Source organism: Malania oleifera, chromosome 6, assembly GCF_029873635.1.
Source record: "Malania oleifera isolate guangnan ecotype guangnan chromosome 6, ASM2987363v1, whole genome shotgun sequence".
Lineage (NCBI taxonomy): Eukaryota > Viridiplantae > Streptophyta > Magnoliopsida > Santalales > Ximeniaceae > Malania > Malania oleifera.
This window is the reverse complement of record NC_080422.1, coordinates 109501504-109529354: the sequence shown is the minus strand read 5'-3', so window position 1 is coordinate 109529354 and position 27851 is coordinate 109501504. Positions and strand designations below refer to the sequence as shown.

The 27851-nt window shown below is 41.5% G+C and overlaps 1 protein-coding gene across 1 annotated transcript in view; it reads left to right on the top strand.

The window, feature by feature from the left end:
* LOC131158764 (uncharacterized) overlaps window positions 1-27851 on the top strand; it is a 51424-nt gene that overhangs the window by 11526 nt on the left and 12047 nt on the right. Inside the window, exons 4-15 of the mRNA XM_058113618.1 lie at window positions 8970-9180; window positions 9669-9906; window positions 10031-10181; window positions 10282-10586; window positions 14019-14089; window positions 14131-14582; window positions 14823-16127; window positions 16956-17153; window positions 17253-17682; window positions 22425-22939; window positions 23338-23558; window positions 23618-23837. Of these exons, the coding sequence (XP_057969601.1) occupies window positions 8970-9180; window positions 9669-9906; window positions 10031-10181; window positions 10282-10586; window positions 14019-14089; window positions 14131-14582; window positions 14823-16127; window positions 16956-17153; window positions 17253-17682; window positions 22425-22939; window positions 23338-23558; window positions 23618-23837 (4317 nt within the window). The remainder of the gene's footprint in view (window positions 1-8969; window positions 9181-9668; window positions 9907-10030; window positions 10182-10281; window positions 10587-14018; window positions 14090-14130; window positions 14583-14822; window positions 16128-16955; window positions 17154-17252; window positions 17683-22424; window positions 22940-23337; window positions 23559-23617; window positions 23838-27851) is intronic.

Here is a 27851-nt window from a genome sequence, read left to right as displayed (position 1 = left end):
ACACACTGGGCCGAATAAACCCATTATCTAATAGTTCTTGTAATTGCTCCTTCAATTCTTTCAGTTCTATCGGTGCCATTCTATACAGCGCCTTCGAAATCGGCGCTGTCCCTGGAGCCATATCAATAACGAACTCTACCTCACGATCAGGAGGTAGTCCCGGCAAATCCTCGGGGAATATATCAGGAAAATCCCTCACCACTGGGATATCCTCCATCCTCAGTTCCCCTTCTGATATAGCCTTCACATAGGCTAAATATCCCTAACAGCCTTCTAATAGCAATCTATGTGCCTGAATAGTAGATAATAACTAAGGTGGGGTGCGCACACGTGATCCTATGAATCTGTACTCCTGTTCCTCTGGAGGTCTGAACACTACCACTCTCTGATGGCAATCAATGCTAGCATAATGGGCAGCTAGCCAATCCATGCCCAAGATTACCTCAAACCCATGCATGTCTAAAACCATCAGATTAGCTAACAAAGACCTCCCCTGAATACCCATTGGACAGTTCCTGAGTACCTTTCTACATACCTTTACGATCCCAGTCGGCGTAGTAACATACAAACTAATTTCTAACTGCTGAGGCTCAAACCCACACAATATAACATAATCTCGGGCGATAAACGAATGCGTCGCCCTAGAATCAAACAAAACAGTAGCTTTAAATGACAGCATTGAAACAGTACCTGTCACCACATCTCCTGCCGCTTCAGCATCTCTTGGCGTCAAAGCGAAAACTCTGGCTGGGGCCATATTCCTCTGCTGGCCTCCTCCTGGTGCCTGATAACCTCCTCATGATGCCTGATAACCTCCTTGGGCAGGTCTAGGAGCAGTACCAGTCTGTGTCGGACACTCCCTCATCATATGTCCTGGCTCCCCACACCTGTAGCAGACACTTCACCCAGCACGACACTCTCCCAGTTGTCTCTTCCCACAAGATGGGCAAGTTGGAGATGGCTGCACACCCTCGAAATCGTGATTCCCGGTCTTCTGTCTCTGGTCCCTATAATAGCCACCTCTCTTCCACGCTGCACGGCTGACTCCCTGCTGGGAACCAGAAGGTGTAGACCTCTTCTTTTGTCTCTGCTCCTCAGCCTCCAACCGCTCTCCAATTTCTGCTATAGTGGCTCTATCCACTAGTTTAGTAAAATCCTGCAACTTCAGAATCGATACCTACTTATAAATTTTTCTCCTTAAGCCTCTTTCAAACTGTCGTACCTTCTTCCCCTCATCTGGAATAATGTACGGAGCGAAACGAGATAGCTTGATGAACCTCGCCGCGTACTACTGCACTGATAGCTGTCCCTGCTTCAAATTCAGGAACTCCTTAATCTTAGCCTCCCTAGAAGAGGCTGGAAAATGCCTGTCAAAGAATGTTTCTTTAAACCATTCCCACGTCATCTCTACAGGTACAATCCTCTGCTGCTTTAATACTCTTACCACCGACCACCACCTCTCGGCCTCTCCAGTCAATTTATATGTGGCAAATAGTTCTCTCTATTCCTCAGAATACTGCAAATATTTTTTCTATCTCCTACACCTAATTCTCAGCGACTGCAGGATTCGTTCCCCCTAAGAAAGCTGGAGGATTCATCTTTATGAACTTCCCTATCGAGCTACTGTGGCCTCCAGACGGACCATCCTGTCCCTTTGAACTTCTAGCAATTTCTGCCATCACTTGCTGTGCTACGCTGTGTAAAACGGCATCTGAATCACTACTCGCAGCACCCGAGGGTCCAGCACCCTCACTTCCACTGGCGTGGGCACTATTGCCTCCAAGGTCCATCTTGGAAAACATGTAACTTAACTCAAAACCTCATTCTCTATACATATCACTCAGCTCATATGGTATATTTTCCTAATTAACTCGTCACTCTTGATCTTAATTCAAGGTTCAATCCTGCAACCTAAATACCCAACCCGACGATAGTTTACAATGAATTTCCTGAAGTCGTCACCCCAAGAAAATCACACAAACCACCACGGAAGTCGTGCATCTAGACTCCAAAACTAGACCTCAGATTCCCTTATCCTATACTCTGGTATTATTACTATTGCACTCTAGAGTCTACAGAACCTAGTATCCTAGGCTCTGATACCAAATGTAACGTCCCTTAATTTCTTAACATAAAATGTCACATAATAGATCAAATGGTCAACCTGAACCCGTGGGTAGCGGGGACACCTGTCAAACACAGCGGAAAACCTAGCAGCAGTAAACATAAAATCTCAAACATCCAATCATAAAACATAATACCAGAGCTTTCTATAACATTATAAAACTGTACTTCTATACATCCTCATATACATCAAAATATCTCTAGGGTCAAACACAAAATAACTCTGACCCTATTACAAAATCTTACCCTTCTCATAGGGTAATCTCACTAGCTCAACGGCGGCCCTGACCCGTCGGTCTCTCAGGGGCTCCTAAAAAATTAATTAAATTTGGGGATGAGACACTTCTCAGTAAGGGAAAATAAACTAAATACAGCTGTGTGGCAACATGAATATTAAATGTAATTATACGTATACAGTACATTTCATATTTCATAAACGTTCATCATATCATACTGAATAATTACATGCTTTCATATTTTCTAATAAGTCATATCATACATAAAACATCTGTTATACCGGTAATACTGAAAACAAACTCAGGATGAATAGCTAGCTGGTATCATGTATTACCCCCTATAACGGGTTGTGCAGCCCGAAGGCAGGACCCGACAATGGCTGGCCGACCACTGTCGAGTCAAATCTGTCTGTAAGTACGATAGGCCTGCCACACCCTGGTCCAGACTACCAGGTGGACGTCCACACTCTACTGAAAGCCACATCGACTATCCATCTCCAATCCCCTCGTGGGATGGTTAGCACTAATCTGACGTAGATATCTGATCTACAATATGGCTATGGTACCGAGCCCCTGAACTGAACTAAACTAACATCTTGGTTGTGATAACATCTAATACATGATCATATATATAACATCATTATGTCTCATGCCAAAAATATAGTAATTACGGCCTTGCGCTGATATCATAAATACGACCTCGTGCTGATAACATAAATACATGGCCTCGCGCCAAAATCGTTTCAGGTATATATATATATTGAAAATAAATCATTTATCATATATTCGTCAAATTCATCACAACATAACTCATTTTTTCATAATACCTGAAATCATGCTTTGTTCGTAAAATCTTTCACATCATAATACATTTCACATAAAATAATATTCATGCCACACATATGCTGTTAAAAGTCATACTTCATATTCTAAAATCATGATTTTCCGGCATCTCATACATACATATATATTTTAATCATCATAACAGTATTTTCCCAATCGCACATTTCATTCATAATAAACAATATAGCATATGTTTTTTTGAAAATAAATTTACTCATAATTAATAATAATTTGCATGGAAAATAACTTTTTTAGTTTATTCCCTTACCTGACTATTGAGAAATTCGTTAGGACCTAAATCCTACGCCCTTGGCGCCCAAAATTTAACTCCTGCAATTTACATTTTCCCCAGATTAATTAATTTATTTCTCCAAAATAATACTCATCTAGCGTTCTCTAAATTCCATATACCTCATATTAATATTTAAACTATTATTTAACATCCCCACTTAATTTTTCAAATTTTACCTACAGGTCCCAAAATTACACCCACGGCGCTCACCCGGGCCCTAAATTTCAAAAATCTTACTTCAGTCCCAGATGCTTAATATTTTAGTATTTCTAAATTAATACTAATTAATTAAAAATAAGCCCCATAATAACCCCCGTACCCTAAATTTGGGGTTTTGGTCTGACACCCCCACGAGAATTCCGTCCTACTAGACTTGTAGAGAATCATCCCAAGATTCTTATGGTGGTGTTCGTTCGTTAATTGGACTTATATTTTGCAAGAAATTAAGGAAAAATGAGAAAATGACTTACCCCAGGGAATGTGCCTACGCAGTTCCTATCACCGATCCGCTTCCGGTAGAAATGACGGCAGCGGCGAATGGAGTCCAGTGGTATCTTCAGATTTTCGATTGGGCGAAAATCCGTCAAGAAATCGGGGAGAGAGGGAGAGAGAACGTGAGGAGAGAGAGAGAGAGAGATTACAGAGGCTGCGCAGGAGAGTAAAGGAAAGGAAAGAAAAGAAAAGAAAGAAGAAGATAAGAAGAAGGGGGGGCGTGAAGACTATAAGAGTCCACCTGAAACTTCTTTGAAGCTTCAGGTGGTTTAACATATAATAATAAGAAGCTTCAGGTGGTTTAACATATAATAATAATAATAATAATAATAATAATAATAATAATAATAATATATTTAATTAATATTAATAATATATTTTATTAATAAAAATAAAATAAATTTTAATTATTTTTTTTCCTTTTTCTTTTTAAATCCGATTAATTAATTAATTAAGTTTTTTTTTTTTGGAATCATTCCACTAATCTTTTATATCTCTTTTTGGGGTTTTTACAGCATCCCCCTACTCAGCTCAGAGGATTCATCCCAACAAGTCACGCGTATAGGAAGCTCATCCATTGCAGTTAAATCTGTAGCATTTAGGTCAATATGACCGTACATTGGAGGCTCGTCCATGAATTGGGCATCGAACGTTGTGTCATCCATGTCACCGAGGGGGGGGGGGGGTGGGTTCACATCATCGAGGGCCTCATTTAACCCTTCACCCATTTCCTGCTTGTACGTGTCTTCATCTTCAAGATGAACATCGTTCATAATGTTCATGCCCTCATCCAATGCGTCGTTCACAATGGCAAACAACGATGCTGGATCCTCTGTCGGGACTTCTTCGTAACCTCTCTGCGGATACGTGTCATGAACAGGTGCTTCGTATGCCAGTGGCTTGAATGACGATTCCGGATATTCGTTAAAATCGACACTAGGCATACCACCAACCTCCGCACTCACATCGAGATGATGTGTTTGTTGGGTGTCTTCCTCGACTTCATCCAAATGCTCAACTGGCGCCTTTGGCTACCTAGCCGCGATTATACCCATTTGAGGAAAAATTTCGACACATAATTGCACCGTTAAATACGTCTCGCCTACGTAGTGTGTGTTCAACTCAATGCGCAGACCATAATCATCATATATGGGAACAACCTTGTAGAGGACTATATTATTGTACCCTTGCAAAGGGTATCTTGCGGTCACTTGCAATGCATATTGATCTGGATCAATATGCAAATATTTATAGATTTTTGTATATTTATTTAATTTATACCTATGGCCAATTCGAATTGGTCGAACTGGCAAACTACTATAATTAACACCATCTGCTCCGGTTATGATGTCCCTTCCTATATACAACAATACTGTCACTGGAGCACTGCTTGAGTTTCCTACCATTTAGATCGGCGCTCGGGAAATAAAAAAGACCTACGCAAAACAAAATTATATGTATAAGTGATATGTGTTACTTATAGTAATCAAGAATTAATTTCACTAAGTTTAGTCATCTTATAAGTCTATTATGATCATTAAACTCTCTTATAGCTTTTAAATTATTGAGTATATGGATTTTAGAGTGTCTTTATTTCGTTAAAAAAATTTTAGATCTTAAATTTGGATTTGGATGTATTTGAATAATTTTTAATTTAATTTTCCATTAGATTTTATTTAAATCCAATGCAAATTCACATTCAAATCTGAGGTCTCTCCAAAGATAAGTTAATAATATTTTTTATCATAAATACCCTTAGTGACATTCATTTATCTAGTGCAAACTCACTTCTTTTTTAATACTCACCAAAGTATATTTATTTTTCATAATTACGTAAAACAAACTTAATAATATTTATTTTTATCATAATTTTTCAAGTTGTGTTATTTTATAATTTTATTATTTTAGTCATATTATTTTGATTATTGTTTGATTCATAGGCAAAACCCAACATTTATTCAATCAAGTTTATTTATTTATTTATTTTAGATTTAAAAATATTAACTAAACATGTCGTTGGTTTTCATCGATAAAGCATACCACAAGCCTATAAGTTTTATTAATTTAATACTTTTCAAATGGTTTAATTTTGATGATTATATTATTCAAATTTCATCAAAATCTTTGTCTATATATGTCATAAAAGTTGAAGCTAAAATTTTAATAATTTTGTCTACATAATTAGAATTTTGAAAAGTTAAATGTGATTCATAAACATTTTTAAAACTTACTATGCAATTTATCTATGTTGCCCTCATTCGCCAATATGTCATTATATTTTTGACTAATAAAAATTTTATTTAGACATTTGACTTGTATTTAAAGAAAAAAAATATTTTGAATGAATTTTAAATATTGAGATCTTCACACAATGCATCATGCTTAGATTAGGCGCATCTCACAATTAACATGCTATAAACAATTGAATTTTATGAAACATTCTTACAATTAAAATTTGAGATTCTTACACTAAAATTTCGCGTTCTAAACCAAAACAACAGAAAAAAAAAAATACAAAATCTAAAATAATTACCTCTTGTTCTAAATTGCACACATTTTTTTTTATCCTAATCTTTGTCATGTGAAATGGCATCAACTTAATGAATAATGTTTTATAAATTGCCACTACATAAACATAATATATTAAAAAACAATTATTCTTAAATTTTATAGCAAAAATGAATCAAAATGATTATTCTTATACTTTGCAACAAAAATATTTATTTTGAGACATGGCAATATTGGACAGCTTTCTTTGTTTCAGAGTATGTCTTTTATGAACTAAATATGACAAACTACTTGATTTAAATGTCGAGCAAATCTTCAGCATGATAAAATAATATCACGGGTGTTTGTGTTGAAATGCATAGAGAAAAAATAATTATTGGAGATCTAGTAATACCCATGCTAAGTCGATAAATCCACACGATTATAAATCTATAGCTCTACTCAAAATCTTTCATAAGCAATGCACAGTATAAGAGTCATAGCCTTTTAACAATTGTAGGATATTCAAGTTTAGAGGTGGCAAAACAGTTCAAAACCCAACAAGTGATCTATTATCTCATCCTCTTTTGGTTTAGACTAAGTTTGGGTTTGAGAAGAGAAAACCTATTTATAATTACAAGTCATATAACTAAATTTATTGAAAAATTAAAGAGGGAAAAATGATAATCAAAAGAGGTGATAAATTATATTGATATAGGTTCTGTTTTATAAATTTTCAATCTTATTTCTTTTTTTTAAAAAAAATTTAAAGAGATGTAATATTTTTAAAATTTTTAACCACCATAAATAAAGAAATTCAACATATAATAATCCAATTAACTGAAATAATGTGGACGAAATGGTTTCAATTTTTCAGCTATTGTGTTATGTTATTATTATATGGTAATATTATTATTTTTATTTTTCTTGATTTATATTATGTTATAAGGGAGCATAAAAATCCAATGGGATTCATGTATAAGGCATGAGAAACAACATGCATTTCAACTTAATAAAATGATACCTCAATTTAGATGAAATAAATTAAGATAATAAACAACATGCATTCAGAAATAAAATTATTACTATATCAAACAAACATGATTCTATAAATATGCTGAAGAACATAGAAATACAAAAACGATTATATAATTCAAACAAATAAATTTCATGCATGTTTTTGTTTGGGCAGTATCATAAAAAAAAAAAATTCAAATACAAAAAAACCCTAACCTTAAAGAAAGGCATTTCCAAACGAAGCCTTCTGAACAGCACACTAAACTCAATTCGGATTATCAAATGAACTTTTCGATCAAATAAATTAATTTAAAATTTATGAACAAAGTAAATGATGAACCAACGAAGTCTTACCCCATCTCCTCCTCGAGTATATATAGCAGCTTCTCAACGGTTAGGCAGCCTCTCGTCGCAACAGTCACCTGCGCAACACGTCCGGCCTCTGCCTCCTTCAACAGTAACCTGCTCTGCTTTGCTCCTCTCCGTCTCTCTGCAAAGCCTCTATAGTACTCTCTGTTCGCGAAGACAATGGAAGGAGGAAGGGCTCTGTAATGGCTTAAGCAAATCTTGCTAGACGAACTAGCGAGATTTGCCACGCGTCGAACGCCAATTGGATGGGCATTAAGTATCCGAAGCAAATCTCGGTGGATGAACCAGTGAGATTTGCCATGCGTCCACGCCAGCATGCTTTATCAAAAGAAAATCTCGCTACTTAGAGTAGCGAGATTTGCTACGCGTTCACACCCGCATCGTTTCTCAAAAGCAAATCTCGCTACTCCGAGTAGCAAGATTACCTCAGAGTCATTCTTGAAAATACTTTCCAGAATAGGGTATTATTTAATATTTAAAAAAAAATTAAACTGGGAAAAAACTCCCCCCTCCTCCCTCTCTCTCTCTCTCTCTCTCTCTCCCCCCCCCCCCCCCCGCCCCCCCCAAAAAAAAAGAACACCTTCCAAAAAAAAGGAAACAATAAAAAATAAGCTTCTTCCATAGCACACATAAGAATGCATAAAGCCATTGTTCTTGTATGATTGGTTCTGTATAATGTTTCCCAAGAAAATAGGCAACTTTTATAATCATTCAACATACTCCTGAATCTTAGACGGTGGGGAATAAACACACCAATACATTTTCTAAACAATTCTTTGTAGTTTAAACTTTGAGGTAGCTGTGCAAACAATTTTTTTTCCAGGAATCAGAAAATTTATTTCCTATTTCTATATTTGGTGCTTTATACCAGCCTCTGGTAAGACTCGGGGTAAACTTGTACTTGTCATGGCCCCTGTGCCTGCACTCAGGTGTCAGCTGGCAAATGACTGGAGTGGGTATTGTGTGCTTGCTGGTATATTAGTTTGTAAGCTGAGTATAAAACAGTTGTGAGTAGTAGTATTGATACAACCTTTAATACCTAAATAAGGAGGGGCAAATTTGGCTTGAATTTGGCAGCAACCATTGACCATGACCCTCCATTTTGTTAGGGTACATTGCGGAGAGGGCGGGATATAGCAGTGAAGAGGCTGTCACAAACTTCAGAGCAAGGGCTAGAGGAGTTCAAAAATGAGGTCTCACTCACTGCGAAACTACAACATGTTAATCTAGTTAAAGTACTCGGATTTTGCACCGAAAGGGAAGAAAAAATGCTGATTTATGAGTACATGCCGAACAAGAGCTTGGATTTCTATCTCTATGGTATGCGATCTTTATTATTGCTTCATTTTCTGTAAATGGGCATATTTAGAGTGTAATTCAACATGGAAGTTTGAGCTTCAGTTCACTGGGGATGATAAATACATCCTATTGAATAGGAGGACATAGCAAGAATAACTGGACCACCTATTCAACTTGTTGAATAATTAATCAAAACAATTCACATGATATAAAGAGCAAAAAACTTTTCTTCTTCTTCTTCTTCTTCTTCTTGGCCAAGTTTGTGTCAACTTCTTTGGCAATATTATCACTGTCCTAATGACATGATGAGGCATGCTTCCTAGTTACAGCTAGAACCAAAGGGGCACAAATCTTAGGCTTTAGTCTTAATTTTGATGCTTGAATAGAACCCAAAGTAGACCCACTGTATGCTTGTAGTGACGAATTCTTCCCTTTTCTTTGGAAGATGTTAATCAGTTACTTTAGAAAGCGATGGTTATTTGTTCATAAATGTAATTAATTTCATGCAGATCCCATCAGAGCTAGACTGCTAGACTGGGAAAAACGTGTTCAAATCATTGAGGGGATTATTCAGGGGCTTTTATATCTCCAAGAGTACTCAAGGTTGACAATAATTCACAGAGATTTGAAAGCTAGCAACATTTTACTGGACAGTGAGATGAAGCCCAAGATATCAGATTTTGGTATGGCCAGAATTTTCCAGAAGGATGAACACGAAGCGAACACGGGTCGAATTGTTGGAACATAGTAAGTTAACTGCCTCCCCTTGCACATGTTTTCTTATTAATACTTCATGTTTTTGGTTTTTTTTTCCCCCTGTTATTTACTTATTCTTTTTTCCCTAAAAAGATTTTGGATTAACCCGATGCAGTGGGTATGTTCCTCCTGAGTATGTTAAAAAAGGTATCTACTCCACAAAATACGACGTTTACAGCTTCGGAGTTGTAGTTCTCTTAATCATTAGTGGCAAGAGGAATACATGCTTCCATGGCCTGTTCGAGAATTTAAACCTCCTAGAATACGTAAGTTAATTTGACAAGCTAGACTTTCAATCACCGGTCATTGTGGTCAAAATTTTTGCATGTGAACTTAGACTTTGCATAAAAACAAATTATGTTTCAGGCATACGAGCTGTGGAAAGATGGTAAAGGCATGGAGTTCATGGATCCATCATTGGATGATTCAACCTCACCATGTAAACTCATGAAATGCTTGCAAGTAGCTTTGTTGTGTGTTCAGGAGAGAGGGGAGGACAGACCATCCATGTTGGAAGTTTATTCGATGCTCAAAAATGAAACTACAGCCATCAATACTCCGAGAAGGCCAGCTTTTTCAACAAAGAGAGGTGAAGATGGGGGAGAGACATCTTCATCGCAGCAAGAAATATGTTCAAATGATGCATCGATTACTCAACTTGAACCCCGGTGAGTCGGTGACTGTATCTGTTATGTGAGAATTTTACTTGTAAAAATTTGATGCCTTGGTTTTGGCAAATGAATGAATATAGGGCACAACTATGTAGTAGAAGTGCATATAGGCAGGATCAAATTACAGTAGTAAAATTTACTATTCTTTCACACTTCCTGAATAGAAAATACAATTTACTTTAGTTATTATTATTATTATTATTATTATTATTATTATTATTATTATTTTATATTAGATTTACAGTTGGATCGATTTATTAATGTATGTAAAGAATTTACCATTGGTGTACCATGTTCTCAACTTATAATAGGAACATTTCTTTTGGCTACAATTAAAAGAAACATAGGCACCCTCATGGAAATTATAATCTTAAATGTATACTTGTGCAGGTGCAGGGCCATTTCATTTACAGAAATCTAGTTTGACTTTTTATTTTCAGTCGATATCATTTTTTTTTCTGCTTTTTTAATATTTGTTTAGGAGTTGCAACATAGACTGCCAGTAAGGGAGAGTAAATTAGTTACCATGAGGGACAATAGAATGGGTAGGGTTAGACCCAAAATAACTTGAAATGAGATAATGAGTGAGGATTTAATAGTCTTGAATTTATGGAAATAAATTATCCATGATCGCATAAATTGACGGAAATGGATGGATTCATGTAGCTGATCCCACCTAGTGGGAGTTAAGGCTTGGTTTTATCGTTGTTATTTGTAATTTTTGTTTCGGAAAACAACTATGCAAATATATAAAATTCAGAAATTTCATTTATTTTTAAATTATTATTATTATTATTATTATTATTATTATTATTATTATTATTATTATTATTATTATGTGCTTGGTGGGCCATTTCTATGTAGGGTGCCATTTTGAGAAAACTTAGTCGGTATAATTGTTATTGCGTGCCTGGTGGTTATGGGTTTTGCCGTTGAAGACATAAATAGCCTTCGAAAAATAAATATAGTGTACTATAAACTCATTATGATCCCTACCCCTTCCTCGAAGCCTTATCCTTCATGAACAATCATTTCATTATTGAGGATGTTTTTGAGATGTATTAGTTTTTTTTAGTAATGGAGTTCTCTTTATGTAAAATCAAAAAATTGTAAAATAAACATTTGAGGTGCCAAAAGTATTAACACAAGTTCCAAAGAATGTGTGCATATCATCATCACTTGTGGAACAATTTTATTTTAGATTTTAATTTTCCTAATAATTAAAATTATATATATATATATATATATATATATATTGTTTTCTAAATTGTGTAGAATTATAATTTTTTCAAAATCAAAATTTCTTTTAGCTCAACTAGTCAAGGCATAGCTTGTGGAGAGACTTCGATGCGGCATGCATTCGTTGCGTTCGTTGAGATTGAGATGCTAAATGAAAAAACGTGAGATATAGTGCTTGGAGACTAGCTTTATATTACGAAGTACCATTCAGGGAGTTGATCTCTAGCTTGGAACTCAAACTCGAAACTCAAAACTCGAACTCAAACTCATTTAAGTCTTCCCTTTCCCAATTCCTTGATTAGGAATGGCGAGAACGATAAAACTGGTCTTATACTTTTTAAGTTTCTACTATATTCCTAAAACTACATTTTATAACCATTTCCACAATTAATAATTATAAAAGAAGCAAATGCATCGGGTAAGAGTTTCTTTTCCAATTATTTTAACTTGACATTAACTATGTTGGGGAGCTTAGAAAATTTCTATGAAATTGTATAAAATAAAATATAAATTTATATTTAGTTTCATTTAAATTCTTAAAAATCTAAAATATAAAACATATACTTCCAAACACAGCATAATTAATATCATCTTATAGAAGGAAAAGTAAAAAATTATTGATGAAAAAAATAGTATGAGTCATTGAGCAACTGCCCATCCTCAAAATTTCAAGATCGGAAATTCATATTCTCAAATTTTCTTGAATATTAAAATTTCTACTTAAGCATCTTCAAATAATTTTCGACGAACAAAGACTTTCTTCTCAATCTTCAAACAAAAATCCTTGCTGCTGAAATATTTTATAATAAATAAACAATCAATCATGAAGATTAAGAACTTCAAGGTGACGCTGATGAGAATAATCTTTTTCATCTTATTTTTTACACACTGAATTGAATTGGGTTCAAGCCATTTTCTATAGACTTGGAATGATCACATAATTTTGAAAGCATATTGATTATTTACCAATAACACAAATATATTTCTATCTCTAGAAAGCACCAAATTAAATAACTTTCATATTTAATCTTTCTATTCCCACCAATAACTTCATAAAATATTTCCATTTCAAAACCTAGATCTTATGAGAATTTTAATGTGCATAATCAATATACATTCTTCTAAAAATAACATAAATTTTCATGTATTTTGATATGCCCATAATAAATCATGCTAATAAGGGCAGGTCAACGCCTATCTCATACTTTCTCCAGGTCTGACTTTTTTACGAGTGATTAGCTCCAACCTAACAAAAAGGAGGAGAGATCCACGCCAACGCCCTTTATAATCGAGTAATAGGCGCATGCACTTATGGCTGGAGAGCGATTCACGCCCCCATGCATTAAATTCGAGCCAACCAGTGGTCAACTCAAGCTCCTATAAGAAGGGATTTGGAGTACAGGCAAAGGTAAGTCATAAAACACTACTCTACTGTTGCATTTATCCTCCTTAAAAGCTTTCCTCTTACTTAGGCATCGGAGAGATCCCCCGGAGTACACCCCGGGTCCTCCAAGCCTCTCTTCTCATCCTATTTCAGGTCAACGAGAGTCAAGGTGCATTCCAACCATTTTTTTACCCCGCAATAGTTGGCGCCGTCTGTGGGAAGTTACTTTTAGGAGGCGATATTATCTTACTCTCGACTTTCAACATTCCAACAATGCCGACCTCACGCAATTCTACCTCCTTCCCTGATACAAAAGAACCATCCCAGTCCATCCAATGGACCTCGCCGACTCATCTGGTGTCAGCAGGGAGGAGTTCCTTGCTTTCCAGAAGGAAATAAAGGACATGCTCAAACAACTCTTACAATAGAAGAGTCAAAAAGGGCACGTCCTTCCCCAACCGCAAGAGAATCCCAGAGCAGACAAGCAAGCGAACGAACCAATGGAGAAAGAAGAGAAAACTCGCCTCAATAAGAAGGTGGAAGATGCAAATAGCGTGGATGTCAACCAACAAAGATCCACCGAGCTCGAGGAAAGAATAAAGAAGATAGATTACATAGAGAAGATGATGAAGAAGGGCAGAACCAAGCCCTACTATGGGGAAACATCCCTAAGGTCCACGGAGCCTCCATTCAGCAAAGAGATTATGGGGGCTCCATTACCCAGTAGATTCAAGATGCCCACCTTTGAAAGATACGAAGGTTTGTCCGACCCCATTGATCACTTGGATAATTTCAAAATGTTAATGCAGTTACAAGGAGCTCCGGACGCCATCATGTGCTGAGCATTTGCTACCACCCTTAAGGGAACCGCCAGAGACAGGTATCGAACCCTTTGACCAGGATCTGTTGGTTCCTTCCAAGAGATGGAGCAAATGTTCACTGGCCACTTCCTTAGTAGCCGGAGAGTTGCTAAAACAACAGGCCATCTAATGAGTATGGTCCAAGGGGACCGGGAAACTTTAGAGAACTTCATGCACCGGTTCAACGCTGCCACCCTAGAAATCCGCAACCTAGATATGGGGGTAGCCTTGGCCGCCTTGACAACAGCTCTCCAACCAGGAAGCTTTTTATACTCCTTAGGGAAAAAACCACCGGTGGACATGAGGGAGTTAATGATCCGAGCAGAGGAATACATAAACTTGGAGGAGATGATGGATACGAGAGGAAGTCGCCTAGAGCGGAAAAGGGGAAACAATGGCAGAGAATCTGGAGACACCTATAGATCTGCAAAAAGGCATGAAACTAGTGCGCTGCAAACAGGTAAAAAGATGCGAGGACAGCACAACAAGTTCTCTACCTACATGCCCCTGAATGTACCACGCTCAGAGTTACTGATGCAGATCAAAAAGAAGGACTACGTCTCGTGGCCTGAACCTATGCGAACGCCTCTACATAAGCGGAACAAGTCCAAGTTCTGCGCATTCCATAGGGATGACGGTCACGACACCGAAGAATGCATTCAGCTGAAGAAAGAAATCGAAGTCCTAATAAGACGGGGACATCTGTCAAAGTTTATCAAGAAAGAAAATCCACAGAGGGAACCATTCGAATAGAGAAGGCAGGGCGCAGCAGAGAAGGAAGAGCAGGTCATTGGGGAAATTGTGGTGATCTTCGGAGGATCCCCCAGTGGAGGAGATAGCGGGAGTGCACGCAAGAGATATGCTAAACAGGTGCTAACGATGGATAAGGGGGAAACCAGTAACAAACGAAGCAAGAAAGATGACGTCATAACCTTTGACAGCGGAGATGAAGAAGGAGTGCAGCAACCGCATGATGACGCACTGGTGCTCTCCCTACTCGTGGTCAACTACATGGTCAGACGCATACTGATAGACAACGGGAGCTCAGCCAACATCATGTTCTGGTCGGTCTTGGTAGGAATGAAGATCGGCAAGGAACGGCTGAAGCTAGTCTCGACCCCCTTGGTAGGATTTGGGGGAGACACTGTTCACCCCTTGGGAACAATCATGTTACCGGTGACAATAGGGACGACCCCGCAGCAGGTAACGACGTTGATAGAGTTCCTGGTGGTGGATCGACCTTCTGTGTACAATGTCATCTTGGGTCGCCCTTTCCTTAACGCAGTTCAGGCGGTAACATCAACATATCACCTCAAAGTTAAATTCCCCACACCACAAGGGATAGGATCCGCCAAAGGAGATCAGGCTGCAGCTCGGAGTTGCTATGTAATGGCCTTGAAAGGGAAGATGGAGGCGAAAGAAGCTCTAACAGTGGAAGATCTAGAAGTCAGAGGAGAGTATCTCCAGATCAGTACATTACACGAAGATATCAAACACATACCTCTGCAAGGCCACCATGAGAGAAGTATACAGATCGGGAATCACTTGCCCGACACCTTGAAAGCAGAGCTGACTGAACTCTTGGACGAATTCGCTGACTTGTTCGCATGGTCGGCCGCAGACATGCCTGGCATCGACCCTGCTGTGATAGAACATAGATTGCAGGTCAATCCCAACCACCGACCTGTGAAACAGAAAAAAAAAAAAAAAAAAAGCTTCGCGATGGAGCGGATCAAAATAATTGACGAGGAGGTGACGAAGCTGTTGCATGCCAACTTCATCCGAGAAGTAGACTACCCAGAGTGGTTGAGCAATGTGGTCCTAGTAAGGAAGCCCAACGGAAAATGGCGCACCTGCATAGACTTCACGGACTTGAATAAAGCGTGCCCAAAGGACAGCTTCCTTCTCCCTCGAATTGATCAACTAGTGGATTCGACCTCGGGGCACGAGCTCCTTAGCTTCATGGATGCTTACTCAGGGTACAACCAAATCCCTATGAGTCGAGCTGATGAGGAAAAAACTTCTTTTGTCACCGAAAGGGGTTTATATTGTTACCGGGTGATGCCCTTCGGCTTAAAAAATGCGGGGGCCACATATTAGAGATTAGTGAACAAGATTTTTAAAGAATAGCTCGGAAAGACAATGGAAGCGTACATGGACGATATGTTGGTGAAAAGCATGGAAGCAGGGCAACATTGTAAAGATTTGAGGGAAACGTTCGAGCTCCTTCGTCGGTACCACATGAGGTTGAACCCCTCGAAGTGTGTGTTTGGCGTTTCTGCTGGAAAATTCTTGGGCTTTATGGTGACTCATAGAGGTATAGAAGCAAATCCGGATAAAATACAAGCGCTGATGGAGATGGAAGCTCCAAGGACTAAAAAGGAGATCTAAGTTCTGATTGGGAGGATAGCCTCCCTCAACAGGTTTATCTCCTGCTCAGGGGACAAAGGCTTACCTTTCTTTAGAGCACTACAGAAGAAGGGAGGATTCAAATGGGGGGAGGAGCAGAATGAAGCCTTCGAGCAGCTTAAGCAATATCTCGAATCCCCTCCTCTCTTGACAAAAGCAAAGAATGGGGAAGACCTCTATCTATATATAGCTTCCACGGAAAATGCCATCAGCTCGGTCCTCGTTTGGGAAGAAGGTAGGAAGCATCAGCCTATATATTATACAAGTAAGGTGCTAAGTGGCGCCGAAAAGAACTATTGCTTGGTGAAAAAAGCCGCCTTTTCCATCATCTGTGCAGCACGGTAATTAAGACCCTATTTTCAAGCCCACAAGATTGTCGTGTTAACAAATCTGCCAATGAGACAAATTCTACAACGACCGGAGAGTTCAGGAAGGATGACTAGGTGGTCGGTAGAATTAAGTGAGTTCGACATACAGTACCAGCTGAGGCCCGAGGTAAAAGCTCAGATACTCGCTGATTTTACAGCAGAAAGGCTCCCCGATTCATCCACCAAGTCGGAGGAATGGACGCTGCATGTTGATGGGTCCTCTAATGCTGCAGGAGGAGGAGCAGGATTCATCCTTTCTGACCCAGAGGGCAATGAAACTCTCTTCGCACTAAAGCTGGAGTTCACAGTAACCAACAACGAGGCGGAGTACGAAGCTTTGTTAGCAGGCCTGCATCTGGCAGAAGCATTAGGGGTGGCACAGATCAAAATATTGAGTGATTCCCAGCTGGTGGTAGAGCAGCTTAAAGGAGAATTCGAGGCTAGGGATCCAAGAATGAAGAAGTATCTCTTCAAGGCAAGAGAATACCAAAAGGCATTCGTTCAGTTCAACATAGAACACGTACCGAGAGCAGAGAACAAAAAGGCGGACGCACTAGCGAAGCTAGCTTTGGCGACCAGTTCGGAATGGAAAGACATTATCTATCTTGAACGCATAGGGAAGCCCTCGTACGAGGAGGAGAGAATTAGCTCAGTAACGTCTAAGATCAGCAAGGACGACTGGAGAGCGCCTCTATTCGTATACCTCCAAGATGGATCCTTACCAGAAGACAATAAAGAGGCTCAAAAGGTGAGAAGGAAAGCTGCCAGATATACGTTGATGGGCCGGGAGCTCTACAGGCGATCCTTGACATTGCCCTACCTTCCCTGTTGTCACGGTCCGCCTTTTTCACACCGTTGTGAAGGGCCGTGCGGCGCTAGCTAAAGCACTCTTGCTTAACTAGCCAGCCTTTTGTTTACCAACATTCATCCACGGAACACTTTCATTAACATTCAATCAGATAGCAGCGGAAATTATAATCAATTCATGAAAGCCGTGGCAACCAAGCAGTAAATATTGAAGCAAACGTAATTCATTAACAAATCCTCCGTTGACATGTTGTACTTAGCGAGGGAGGCAAGTAGGCTAAGCACGTTGACAATTGCTAGTGAGTTTTACAATGATTGATGAACACTCACCCTCCCCTAAAGAGCTTTCTAGGCCATTCTCACTCTAGCACTAGGAAACATCAAAGTGACCGAGGAGTCATACTGCCTTATTTGGCTTACAATGAAAGAAATACTAGAAAATAACCCTACACTAGTATTTACATGATGGAAACCCATCCCAAACACACGAGATAAGCGGTCATAGGCAAGCATAATGCCCTGAACAAGCTTAGCCCGTGACATTCTCCCCCACTTATGCGGTCGACGTCCTCGTAGACTTTTGGCGGTAGGTACACTTCAAATTTGTCCACGAATAGTTGAATATCTTCCGCAGAAATCCAGCTGATTTCTTTGTCATTAAGGCATTTCCACTCCACTAGGAACTTCTGCCGCTTCTTCCTTGAGGATATGAACATTCTGTCTGCAAGGATCTCTTCAACATCATGTCTGTCAGGTGGCACTGTCTTTAACTCTACGCTGTTTGACTGACTCCTGCTCAGGTTGTTGGTGTTGGCGTTGAATGGCTTGAGGAAGTTGACATGAAACTGCGGTCTTCTCTCCTGTTCTGCCCATTTCTTCATCTGCTTAGAAGCTTTCTCCAGATAGGCTTGGGCAAAGTCTGCATTCTGTCTCCCTTCACTGGTGAAGATGTACGCCTTAGGACTCATTCGTCTGTACGGCTCGCCCACTGTGTGAGGTAACAGCGGCAGCTGGTCTGTAACAAGCTCAAAAGGGCTCTTTTTGGTTGTTGAGCGCCTTTGGGCGTTGCCACAGAACGGAGCCACATCAAGTAGTAGCGCGCCATTCTTCTGGTTGTCGTTGACAAAATGGCACAAGTACTCATCTAGTAGCTCTCTGAATCTCTTCATCTGTTCGTCTGTCTGTCGATGATAACTCGAAGAGATGTCAAGATGTGACCTGAATATCCTGAAAAACCCTGTTAAGAAGTTGTCAGTGAACATTAAATCTTGGTCACAAATAATAACTTTGGGAAAACCCCAAAGTTTCACAATAGTCACAAGGAACAATTGTGTCGTCCCCTCTGCCGAACAGTACTTTGGTGCGGCCATGAAAGTACCATACTTCTTCCGCTCCCCCTTGTCTTGTTGGCAAGTGAGACAAGTTTTGGTATAATTAACCACATCATCCCGCGTGTGCGGCCAATAATACCTTCCCAGTAGTCCTGTCATTGGAGTCATTCTCCGCGAATACCCCTTAACGAACTTCCTGCAGTAACTAGTAAGGCCAAGAAAGGAACACAACTCCTTCACTGTTGTGGGGATCTTCCGTTCTTGAATCATCCTTACTTTCTCCATACCCCTCCGGATACGACCTTGTTCAACGACTTGACCAAGGAATTTGTTGCTCCACCGAGCGAAAGAGAAATTCTCCTTCTTCATATTCAGACTGTTTCCCTTCAGCCTGTCGAACACCTTCCGTAGATGCTCTTCATGTTTCCTCTGAAACGACACCGATGCTCCCAACGGTGTTTTGGAAGGGCGAACACATCCTGCTTCCACTTCATCAAGCTGTTTCCCCAACTCTACTATCTCTCGAGGCGCAATCCAACATGGCCTTTTAGCAGGTGGTTTCACTCCTGATAACAACTTGATCTCTTGCTCCACAGTCCGTCGTGAAGGCAAATTGTGAGGCAGCTTATCCGGCAACACCTCCTTATCCTCATCCAACACCGCTTGGATGGTCGTAGGCTCTAGCTCTTGGCCTACTTCTTTGTCTACCACCACCGTGGCTAGACGTGTCTGCTCACCCTGACCCAATCCTTCATTGAGTTGAATGGCTGAAAGGGACTTCCCTTCGTCTCCTTTCGTTGCAACGACTTGCACCATGCACGAGTGATCTCCCATCAGACACAGGGAACCAGCCGAAGGCATCAGCACTGCCCTCGTCCCCATTAGGAACTCCGTTCCTAGAATGACTGGATAGTCATCCAATGGCACCGCTGTGAAATTCGCATGACCTTCCCACTGTCCAAGCTTTATAGCCACTTGCTTGGCTACTCCCAGAGTAGGCTGGGCTACAGAGTTAACTGCTTTCACGCGTCCTGTATCCTTCTCTAAGGATAAGTTGAGTCTTCCTGCTTCCAACTGCGAAACAAAATTATGAGTAGCTCCCGTATCCACCATAGCGCGAGTACTCTTCCCATTTATCCTCAAGTCCACAAACATTAACCCTTTTGCTCGTGTAACTTTCGGTATTTTGGCCTGCTTTTCCAATGCGTTCACTAACCGCACTGAACCCACCCTCGGGGCTTCATCCTCTTCCCCATCGTCTTCCACTGCCTGTTCTACAATGGAAGCCTGTAAGGCATTAAGTGATGCTTTGTGAGGGCACTCAAAAACTCTATGAGGACCTCGACACAAGAAACACTCAATTTTACTCTTCCCCTTTCCATTGGGTGTGTTGAACCCTCGAGACTACGAAGCTTCCTGTGAGGTTGATGAACTAGGGTCGGCTCCCCCACTCTTGGGTTTGCCATTCTTGAAAGACTTTCCACCGTTTCCCTCTCCGCCAAACCGTTTGGACGAAGTGGTCTCATCACCAGTGTAGTCTGTCAAGCGTTCTGCAGCCGCTTGTGCAGTTGACAAGTCTTGAACCCTTTGTCTATGAAGTTCAGTTCTTGCCCACGGTTTCATCCCCTCTAGAAAATAGAACAACTTGTCCTTCTCCGACATATCCCGAATATCCAACATTAAAGCAGAAAATTTTTTCACATAGTCACTGATTGAACCCGTATGCTTGAGATCTCTCAGTTTTCTCCTTGCATTATACTCAACGTTCTCAGGAAAGAATTGGGCCTTGAGCTCTCTCCTCAAGTCTGCCCAACTATCAATCACACAGCTTTCATTTTCAATTTCTCTGTACTTGGTACGCCACCACAGTTTTGCATCACCAACCAAGTACATGGTCGCAGTATCCACCTTTGCCTGTTCTGAGGCCATCCTCACAACGCGAAAGTACTGCTCCACATCAAACAAGAAGTTCTCTAACTCCTTGGCATCTCGGGCACCCCCATACGTCCTGGGTTCTGGCACCTTGGTCTTGCTAACTCCCGGAGTGTTGGAGTTCCCCATAGCAAGAACCATCACATTTACCTTTGCATCCAGATCTGCCATCCGGGCTTGCAAAGTTTCCACCGTGTGGCGAAAGTCCTCTGACATGTCGCCTATCAAACCTGCTTGATGTTTTTGTGATCCCCTCACTTCATCAACAAGTTCTCTCACCTGGGCCACCTCCGCGGCCATAGTGTTGGTTGACTCTTCAACCTGTGCTTCCAGCACGCTGATCCTCTCAGCATTGTTTGGTGCCATGGTCACTTACCAAAGCTTTCCAAACCCAACAACGAAGGCAATCGAATTCACGTAGCAACTCAACCTTGGGCTCTCACCAAGTGTCACCGACTTGGCTCTGATACCAAATGTCACGGTCCGCCTTTTTCACACCGTTGTGAAGGGCCGTGCGGCGCTAGCTAAAGCACTCTTGCTTAACTAGCCAGCCTTTTGTTTACCAACATTCATCCACGGAACACTTTCATTAACATTCAATCAGATAGCAGCGGAAATTATAATCAATTCATGAAAGCCGTGGCAACCAAGCAGTAAATATTGAAGCAAACGTAATTCATTAACAAATCCTCCGTTGACATGTTGTACTTAGCGAGGGAGGCAAGTAGGCTAAGCACGTTGACAATTGCTAGTGAGTTTTACAATGATTGATGAACACTCACCCTCCCCTAAAGAGCTTTCTAGGCCATTCTCACTCTAGCACTAGGAAACATCAAAGTGACCGAGGAGTCATACTGCCTTATTTGGCTTACAATGAAAGAAATACTAGAAAATAACCCTACACTAGTATTTACATGATGGAAACCCATCCCAAACACACGAGATAAGCGGTCATAGGCAAGCATAATGCCCTGAACAAGCTTAGCCCGTGACACCTGTCTAGGCAACGAGGAAGGGGAATACATACTCCGGGAAATCCACGAAGTTGTATGCGGAAACCACCTTGCCAGTAGGGGCCCTACCTCACAAGGCTATGCAACAAGGATTTTACGGGCCCACAATGAAGAAGGATGTTGTCGAGCTCGTCAAAAGGTGCGACAGATGTCAAAGGTGCGTAGTGATACCACACGCACCCTCTAGTCTGCTCTCCCCTCTAACCAGCCCCTGCCCTTTTGCGCAGTGGGGGATAGACATCCTCGGACCTCTTCCACAGACGACTAGTTAGAAAAAATTCTTGTTGGTAGCGATAGATTATTTCACTAAGTGGGTAGAGACCGAACCTCTAGCCACCATAACTGAGCGGAACATTACACGTTTCGTATGGACTTCAGTAGTTTGCCGTTATGGCATCCCCTGGGCGATAGTTACCGACCATAGAAAATAGTTCGACAACGATCGCTTCAGAAAGTTCTGTTCGGACCTATCTATTAAGCTCCTCTTCGCATCAGTGGCACACCCCCAGAGCAATGGACAAGTAGAGCACATGAATCAAACGATTCTGCATGGACTGAGGACGCAACTTGAATCACTGCAAGGTAGATGGACAGAGGAACTCCCTTCCCTTATATGGGCATATCACACAACCAAGAGAGCAGCAACAGGGGAAACCCCTTTCATGCTCGTCTTTGGTGCAGAAGCAGTCATCCCAGTAGAGGTGGGGATACCCTCTTGGCGAAGGCAATACTTTAACGAGCAGACCAATAGCGAGGAGCTCAGATCAGAAATAGACCTACTGGAAGAGATACAGGATCAGGCGAGTTTAAAAGTTGCCGCGTACCAGCAGAGGGTAGCAAACTACTACAACAACCGCGTGAAAGTACGGAATTTCCAGCTAGGAGACTTAGTCCTGAGGAAGAGGCGAAACAACCCATCCGAGCCAGGGTCGCACAAGTTAAAACCTAACTGGGAGGGCCCATACAAGGTCACAACAGAGATAAAACCTGGGACCTACAAGTTGCAAGAGGTAGGGGGAAAGAAATCAAGAACACGTGGAATTCTGAAATGTTAAAGAAATACTATTCTTAAGAACCGCTTTTTGCAGCGCTGTAATAAAAAGTGCCTTTTACAAAAAGTTGCACTACATCAATAAACGTCAAAAAATTCAAAATACATGTTTGGTTCCTACATACTAGTTTGCTTTACTCCCCTCTCCAACTTCCACCTCCTCCCCTTCTTCATCCTCCTCTAGGTCCTCCGCAGACTCGGGGCTCTCATTGCCATAACCATGAGAGCTTACACCGTCAAGAGGAATCTCAGGATGTTTAGTCCTTACTTGATCTCGACACCTTCTGAATCCAATTCGATAAGCTTTGGAGGTGTCGATAACGAATTGGTTGGATTTTTTGTACTCCTTCACTGCAGTTCGAGAGGCAGAAGCAGCAGCAGCAGCCTCTCTGGAAGGAAGTTCCTCCCTACGAAGGCGATCGACCTATGCCTGCAGAGCCCGCTGGCGGGCCTCAGCCTCGTACAGTTCGTTCTGAGCAAGGACGTATTTTTCCCGGGCATCGAGGGTCTGGCGATACATTTCCGCGACCTTCTCCTCCTGGGCTAGAGCTATCGTCGCCAGCTGCAGAAAATACCAAGTAGGGAACAGTTAGCAAGGCTATGCATAAGTCCAAAAGTATAAAGCCCACTTAAATAGACACTTGGTACGAAGTATGGCGGATTTTCGCCGAGAGGGCGTCAGGAAGGGTACACTGGGCCTGCACAAAATCCTCAGCATGCACAGCCCAACGGAGAGCAGAGGCAGAACGGGTCGGCTCGTGGAAGATAGCTTCAAGTTGAGCCTGCGAGTTCGTAGGAGGAGCAGCATGGACCTCATCAGTAAGGGCGCCGGAATCCCCTACTGCGGGTGCATCCCTGTGAGAGGATTCTCCTTCGACCTCCCTTCTCTTCTTCCTGCTCCTACTCACCCTTTGCTTTCTAGCCTCTCCCATGAGAGATTCATACCTGGTGAAGTCCATATCTGCAAAGACAAAAGAGACAGGGAGTAAGAACACCAACAGTAAAAACGACAACCAAATATACACATATACATAATCAAGGGGGAGAATGACTTGATGAAACGGGGCTGATCCCCCACTACACGAGGACACGCTCCTAGAGCAGCTCCTCGTGAGGGATAGTCCCCTGTTCACCGAGGATACGAAGTTCTTTAAGGATGGCCTGCTCTTCGGGGGAGAGTCTGGGGAGAAGATGGCGCACCCGAACTACAAAGGAAAAAGGGGTAAAAGGAGAAAAGAGGAGTTAGACGGATCACCTACTTGTAAGCCCTGTAAAAGAGGGTGGAAAAAGATAACCATGTTACCATCAAGAGGAGAAGACCAGACAAAGGAGCCTGTGTAGTCCAGCTCTCCCGAGGCAAAGAAGTAACGGGTCTTCCAGTTATGGATGGAAGAACTGCCTGGTGAGAAGAGTTTATAACCTGGTAGAGAGTTGAAATAATATAGCTCCTTCTCCGCAGAATGAGATCGCATTTGGAAACAACTTCTGAAGAGGGGGACGGTAGGCTGATGGCCTAAGCGGAGCAGAAGCACGGCAAAACAGGTGAGCGAAAGATAAGAGTTCGGAACAAGTTGAGATGGTGCTATGCGATAAAAACGTAATACGTTAGAAACAAAGGAGGGAAAAGGGAGCTTAAGACCCAAATCTAGATAATCGGTATAGAGGCAGAGCTCCTCGGATTTATGGTCAAGAGCTGATTCGGAAGCAGTTGGTAACCTAACAGTGACATTCGATGGTATGGCAAAAAAATAACAAACATTCTGCAGGTCGGAAGAGGTGAGCTCACAACGAGCGCTCCGAACTGTTGTAGGAACCCTTAATGGCTGTGAAGAGGTCTCCATAGGAAAAACCAAGCCTGAAGGAAGCACAACTTAAACCTAAGGATCAAGCGAGCAAGCAACAGCAAAGATCAAGAAGAAAGGATGCCAAGACAGATCAAGACAGTAAAATTTCACACAAACAACTAGGAAATCTTACAAGACAAGATCAAACATACAAAACTAGCGCAAGAACAACGAAGAACATGAAGAACAACAAGACAAAAATGCTATAGAGAGGGAAAGCATACCTAGCACCAAATAAGGGACTTGTGGAATGGAGAAGAGTAGAGAAGGAAGCAGTTCTCTTGGAATGAAGACGAGTATGGAATGAAGGAGTCCATTGGCCTCTATATAGAGAGGAGGGCACGAATCCCTGTGGCGGGAATCTCGAGAATGTTCATTTACGAGAAGGATTGCGTCTCGAGGGAGGCAAAGGACACAGAAAGTCTCTGACAAGTGCACAGACGCGGCTTCCTGAGGACAAACGCCACCTCAAAAACACCAAGTTGCCTCGGACACAACGTTGGACGGATGACCATAAATAATGCTTTCCCCCAACCCACTTTCCAAGGTAGAACGCATTTAAAACCTGCTTTTATGTATCTCTCGCAGGACAGAAGCGTGCAACGATTCCTCGAGAAAGTGAGATAGACGCGAAGGATGACTCAACAGATGAGCACGACTCATCAGGCGGACGGCCCAAATGGACGAGCACGACTCGTGAGGCCAGAGCAACTTAACAGATGAGCACGACTCATCAGGCGGACGACCCAAAATGACGAGCACGACTCGTGAGGCCAGATCAACCCAACAGATGAGCACGACTCATCAGGAGGATGGCCCAAACTGACGAGCACGACTCGTGAGACCAGAACAACCCAACAGATGAGCACGACTCATCAGGCGAATCGCCCAAACTGACAAGCACGACTCGTGAGGCCAAGACAACCCAACAGATGAGCATGACTCATCAGGTGAATGGCCCAAACTGACGAGCAGGACTCGTGAAAATAGAACAACTCAACAGATGAGCACGACTCATCAGGCGGAAAGCCCAAGTAACGAGCATTACTTGTAATGCCACACAGCCGAGTGGGTTGGATAGCTCAACCAATTTCCCTCCATAGGACACAGGTCGGACTAATTCCCCCAAAGAGTCAAACAGTTCGACCTGAGTATTCAAAAAGCTCAGAAGAAACAGCTCGGCACGAGTCATTCTTTAATTAGGTCGGCACGAGTCTCTCTTCAAAGAGCTCTGCACGAAGAGCTCGGCACAAACAGCTCGGCACGAGTCTCTTTTCAAAGAGCATGGCACGAAGAGCTCGGCACAAACAGCTCGGCACAAACAGCTCGGCACGAGCTTTCTTTGAAGAGTTTAGAGGAAAGAGCTCGACACGAACAGCTCGTTATGAGTCTCTCTTCAAAGAGCTCGGCACGAAGAGCTCGGCACGAGCCTTCCTCGAAGAGTTTGGGGGAAAGAGCTCGACACAAACGGCTCGGCACGAGTCCTTCTTCAAACAGTTCGGCACGAGCCTTCTGCGAAGAGTTTAGAGGAAGAGCTCGACATGAACAGCTCGGCACGAGTCTCTCTTCAAAGAGCTCGGCACGAAGAGCTCGGCACAAACAGCTCTGCACGAGCCTTCCTCGAAGAGTTTAGGGGAAAGAGCTCGACACAAACGGCTTGGCACGAGTCCTTCTTCAAACAGTTCGGCACGAGCCTTCTTCGAAGAGTTTAGAAGAAACAGCTCGGCACAAACAGCTCGGCATAAACGGTTCGGCACGAGTCTTTCACCAAACAGCTCGGACAAAAATTGCTCGGGCAAAACAGCTCGGCACAAACGGTTCGGCACGAGTCTTTCACCAAAGAGCTCGGCCAAAACAGCTCGGCACAAAAACAGCTCAGACAAACAGCTTGGACAAAACAACTTCGACAAAAATAGCTCGGACAAAAAAGCTCAGACAAAAAGCTCGGCACAAACAGCTCAAACAAACAGTTCGGCACAAACAGCTCAGGCAAAACAGCTTGGCACAAACGGTTCGGCACGAAGCTGCTCAACTATTCTGCAAAAAAAAAAAAAAAAAAAAAGTGAAGAAAAGAGAAACAAACACGATGGAGTGTTAAAATCTCTAAAGGGAAAGACGCGAACACAAACAATCATTCAAAATTCTATCCAGAATTTTGAAACTGAGGGGGGGACAATTGATATGCCTATAATAAATCATGCTAATAAGGACAGGTTAACGCCTATCTCATACTTTCTCCAGGTCTAACTTTCTGATGAGTGATTAGCTCCAACCTAACAAAGAGGAGGAGAGATCCACGCCAACGCCCTTTATAACCGAGTAATAGGTGCACGCACTTATGGCTGGAGAGCGATTCACGCCCCCACGCAATAAATCCGAGTCAACCAGTGGTCAACTCAAGCTCCTATAAGAAGGGATTTGGAGTACAGGCAAAGGTAAGTCATAAAACACTACTCTACTGTTGCATTTATCCTCCTTAAAAGCTTTCCTCTTACTTAGGCATCGGAGAGATCCCCCGGAGTACACCCCGGGTCCTCCAAGCCTCTCTTCTCATCCTATTTCAGGTCAACGAGAGTCAAGGTGCATTCCAACCATTTTTTTACCCCGCAACATATTTATAAGCTTAAACTTCGTATCAACTACTGTTGAACATCTTCCTTCCATCACATTGTTATACAAATCATATAATCTTATTGGTACAATCATTTCAACTTCAAATTAAATATTAGACAAAAGATACTAATCTCTCCCGAGCTTTAGTGAAAATATAATAATCTATCCTAAGATTTCAAAAATTATAAAGGTTTATCCAAACATTATGTGCATGACACCTCAATAGTTTTTTTTTTTTTTTTTGAATAAAATTATTTTTATATATCAAAGGAAGATTATGATTAATAAATTTTTATTATATATGAGCGTGGTGGAGAAATTCATTTCTCTTTATTTTATTTAGGTCCCATATAGAACTTGAAGAATATTAGAGAAAGGAAAGAAAAAAAGTGAAGAAATTAATTTTTTTTATTT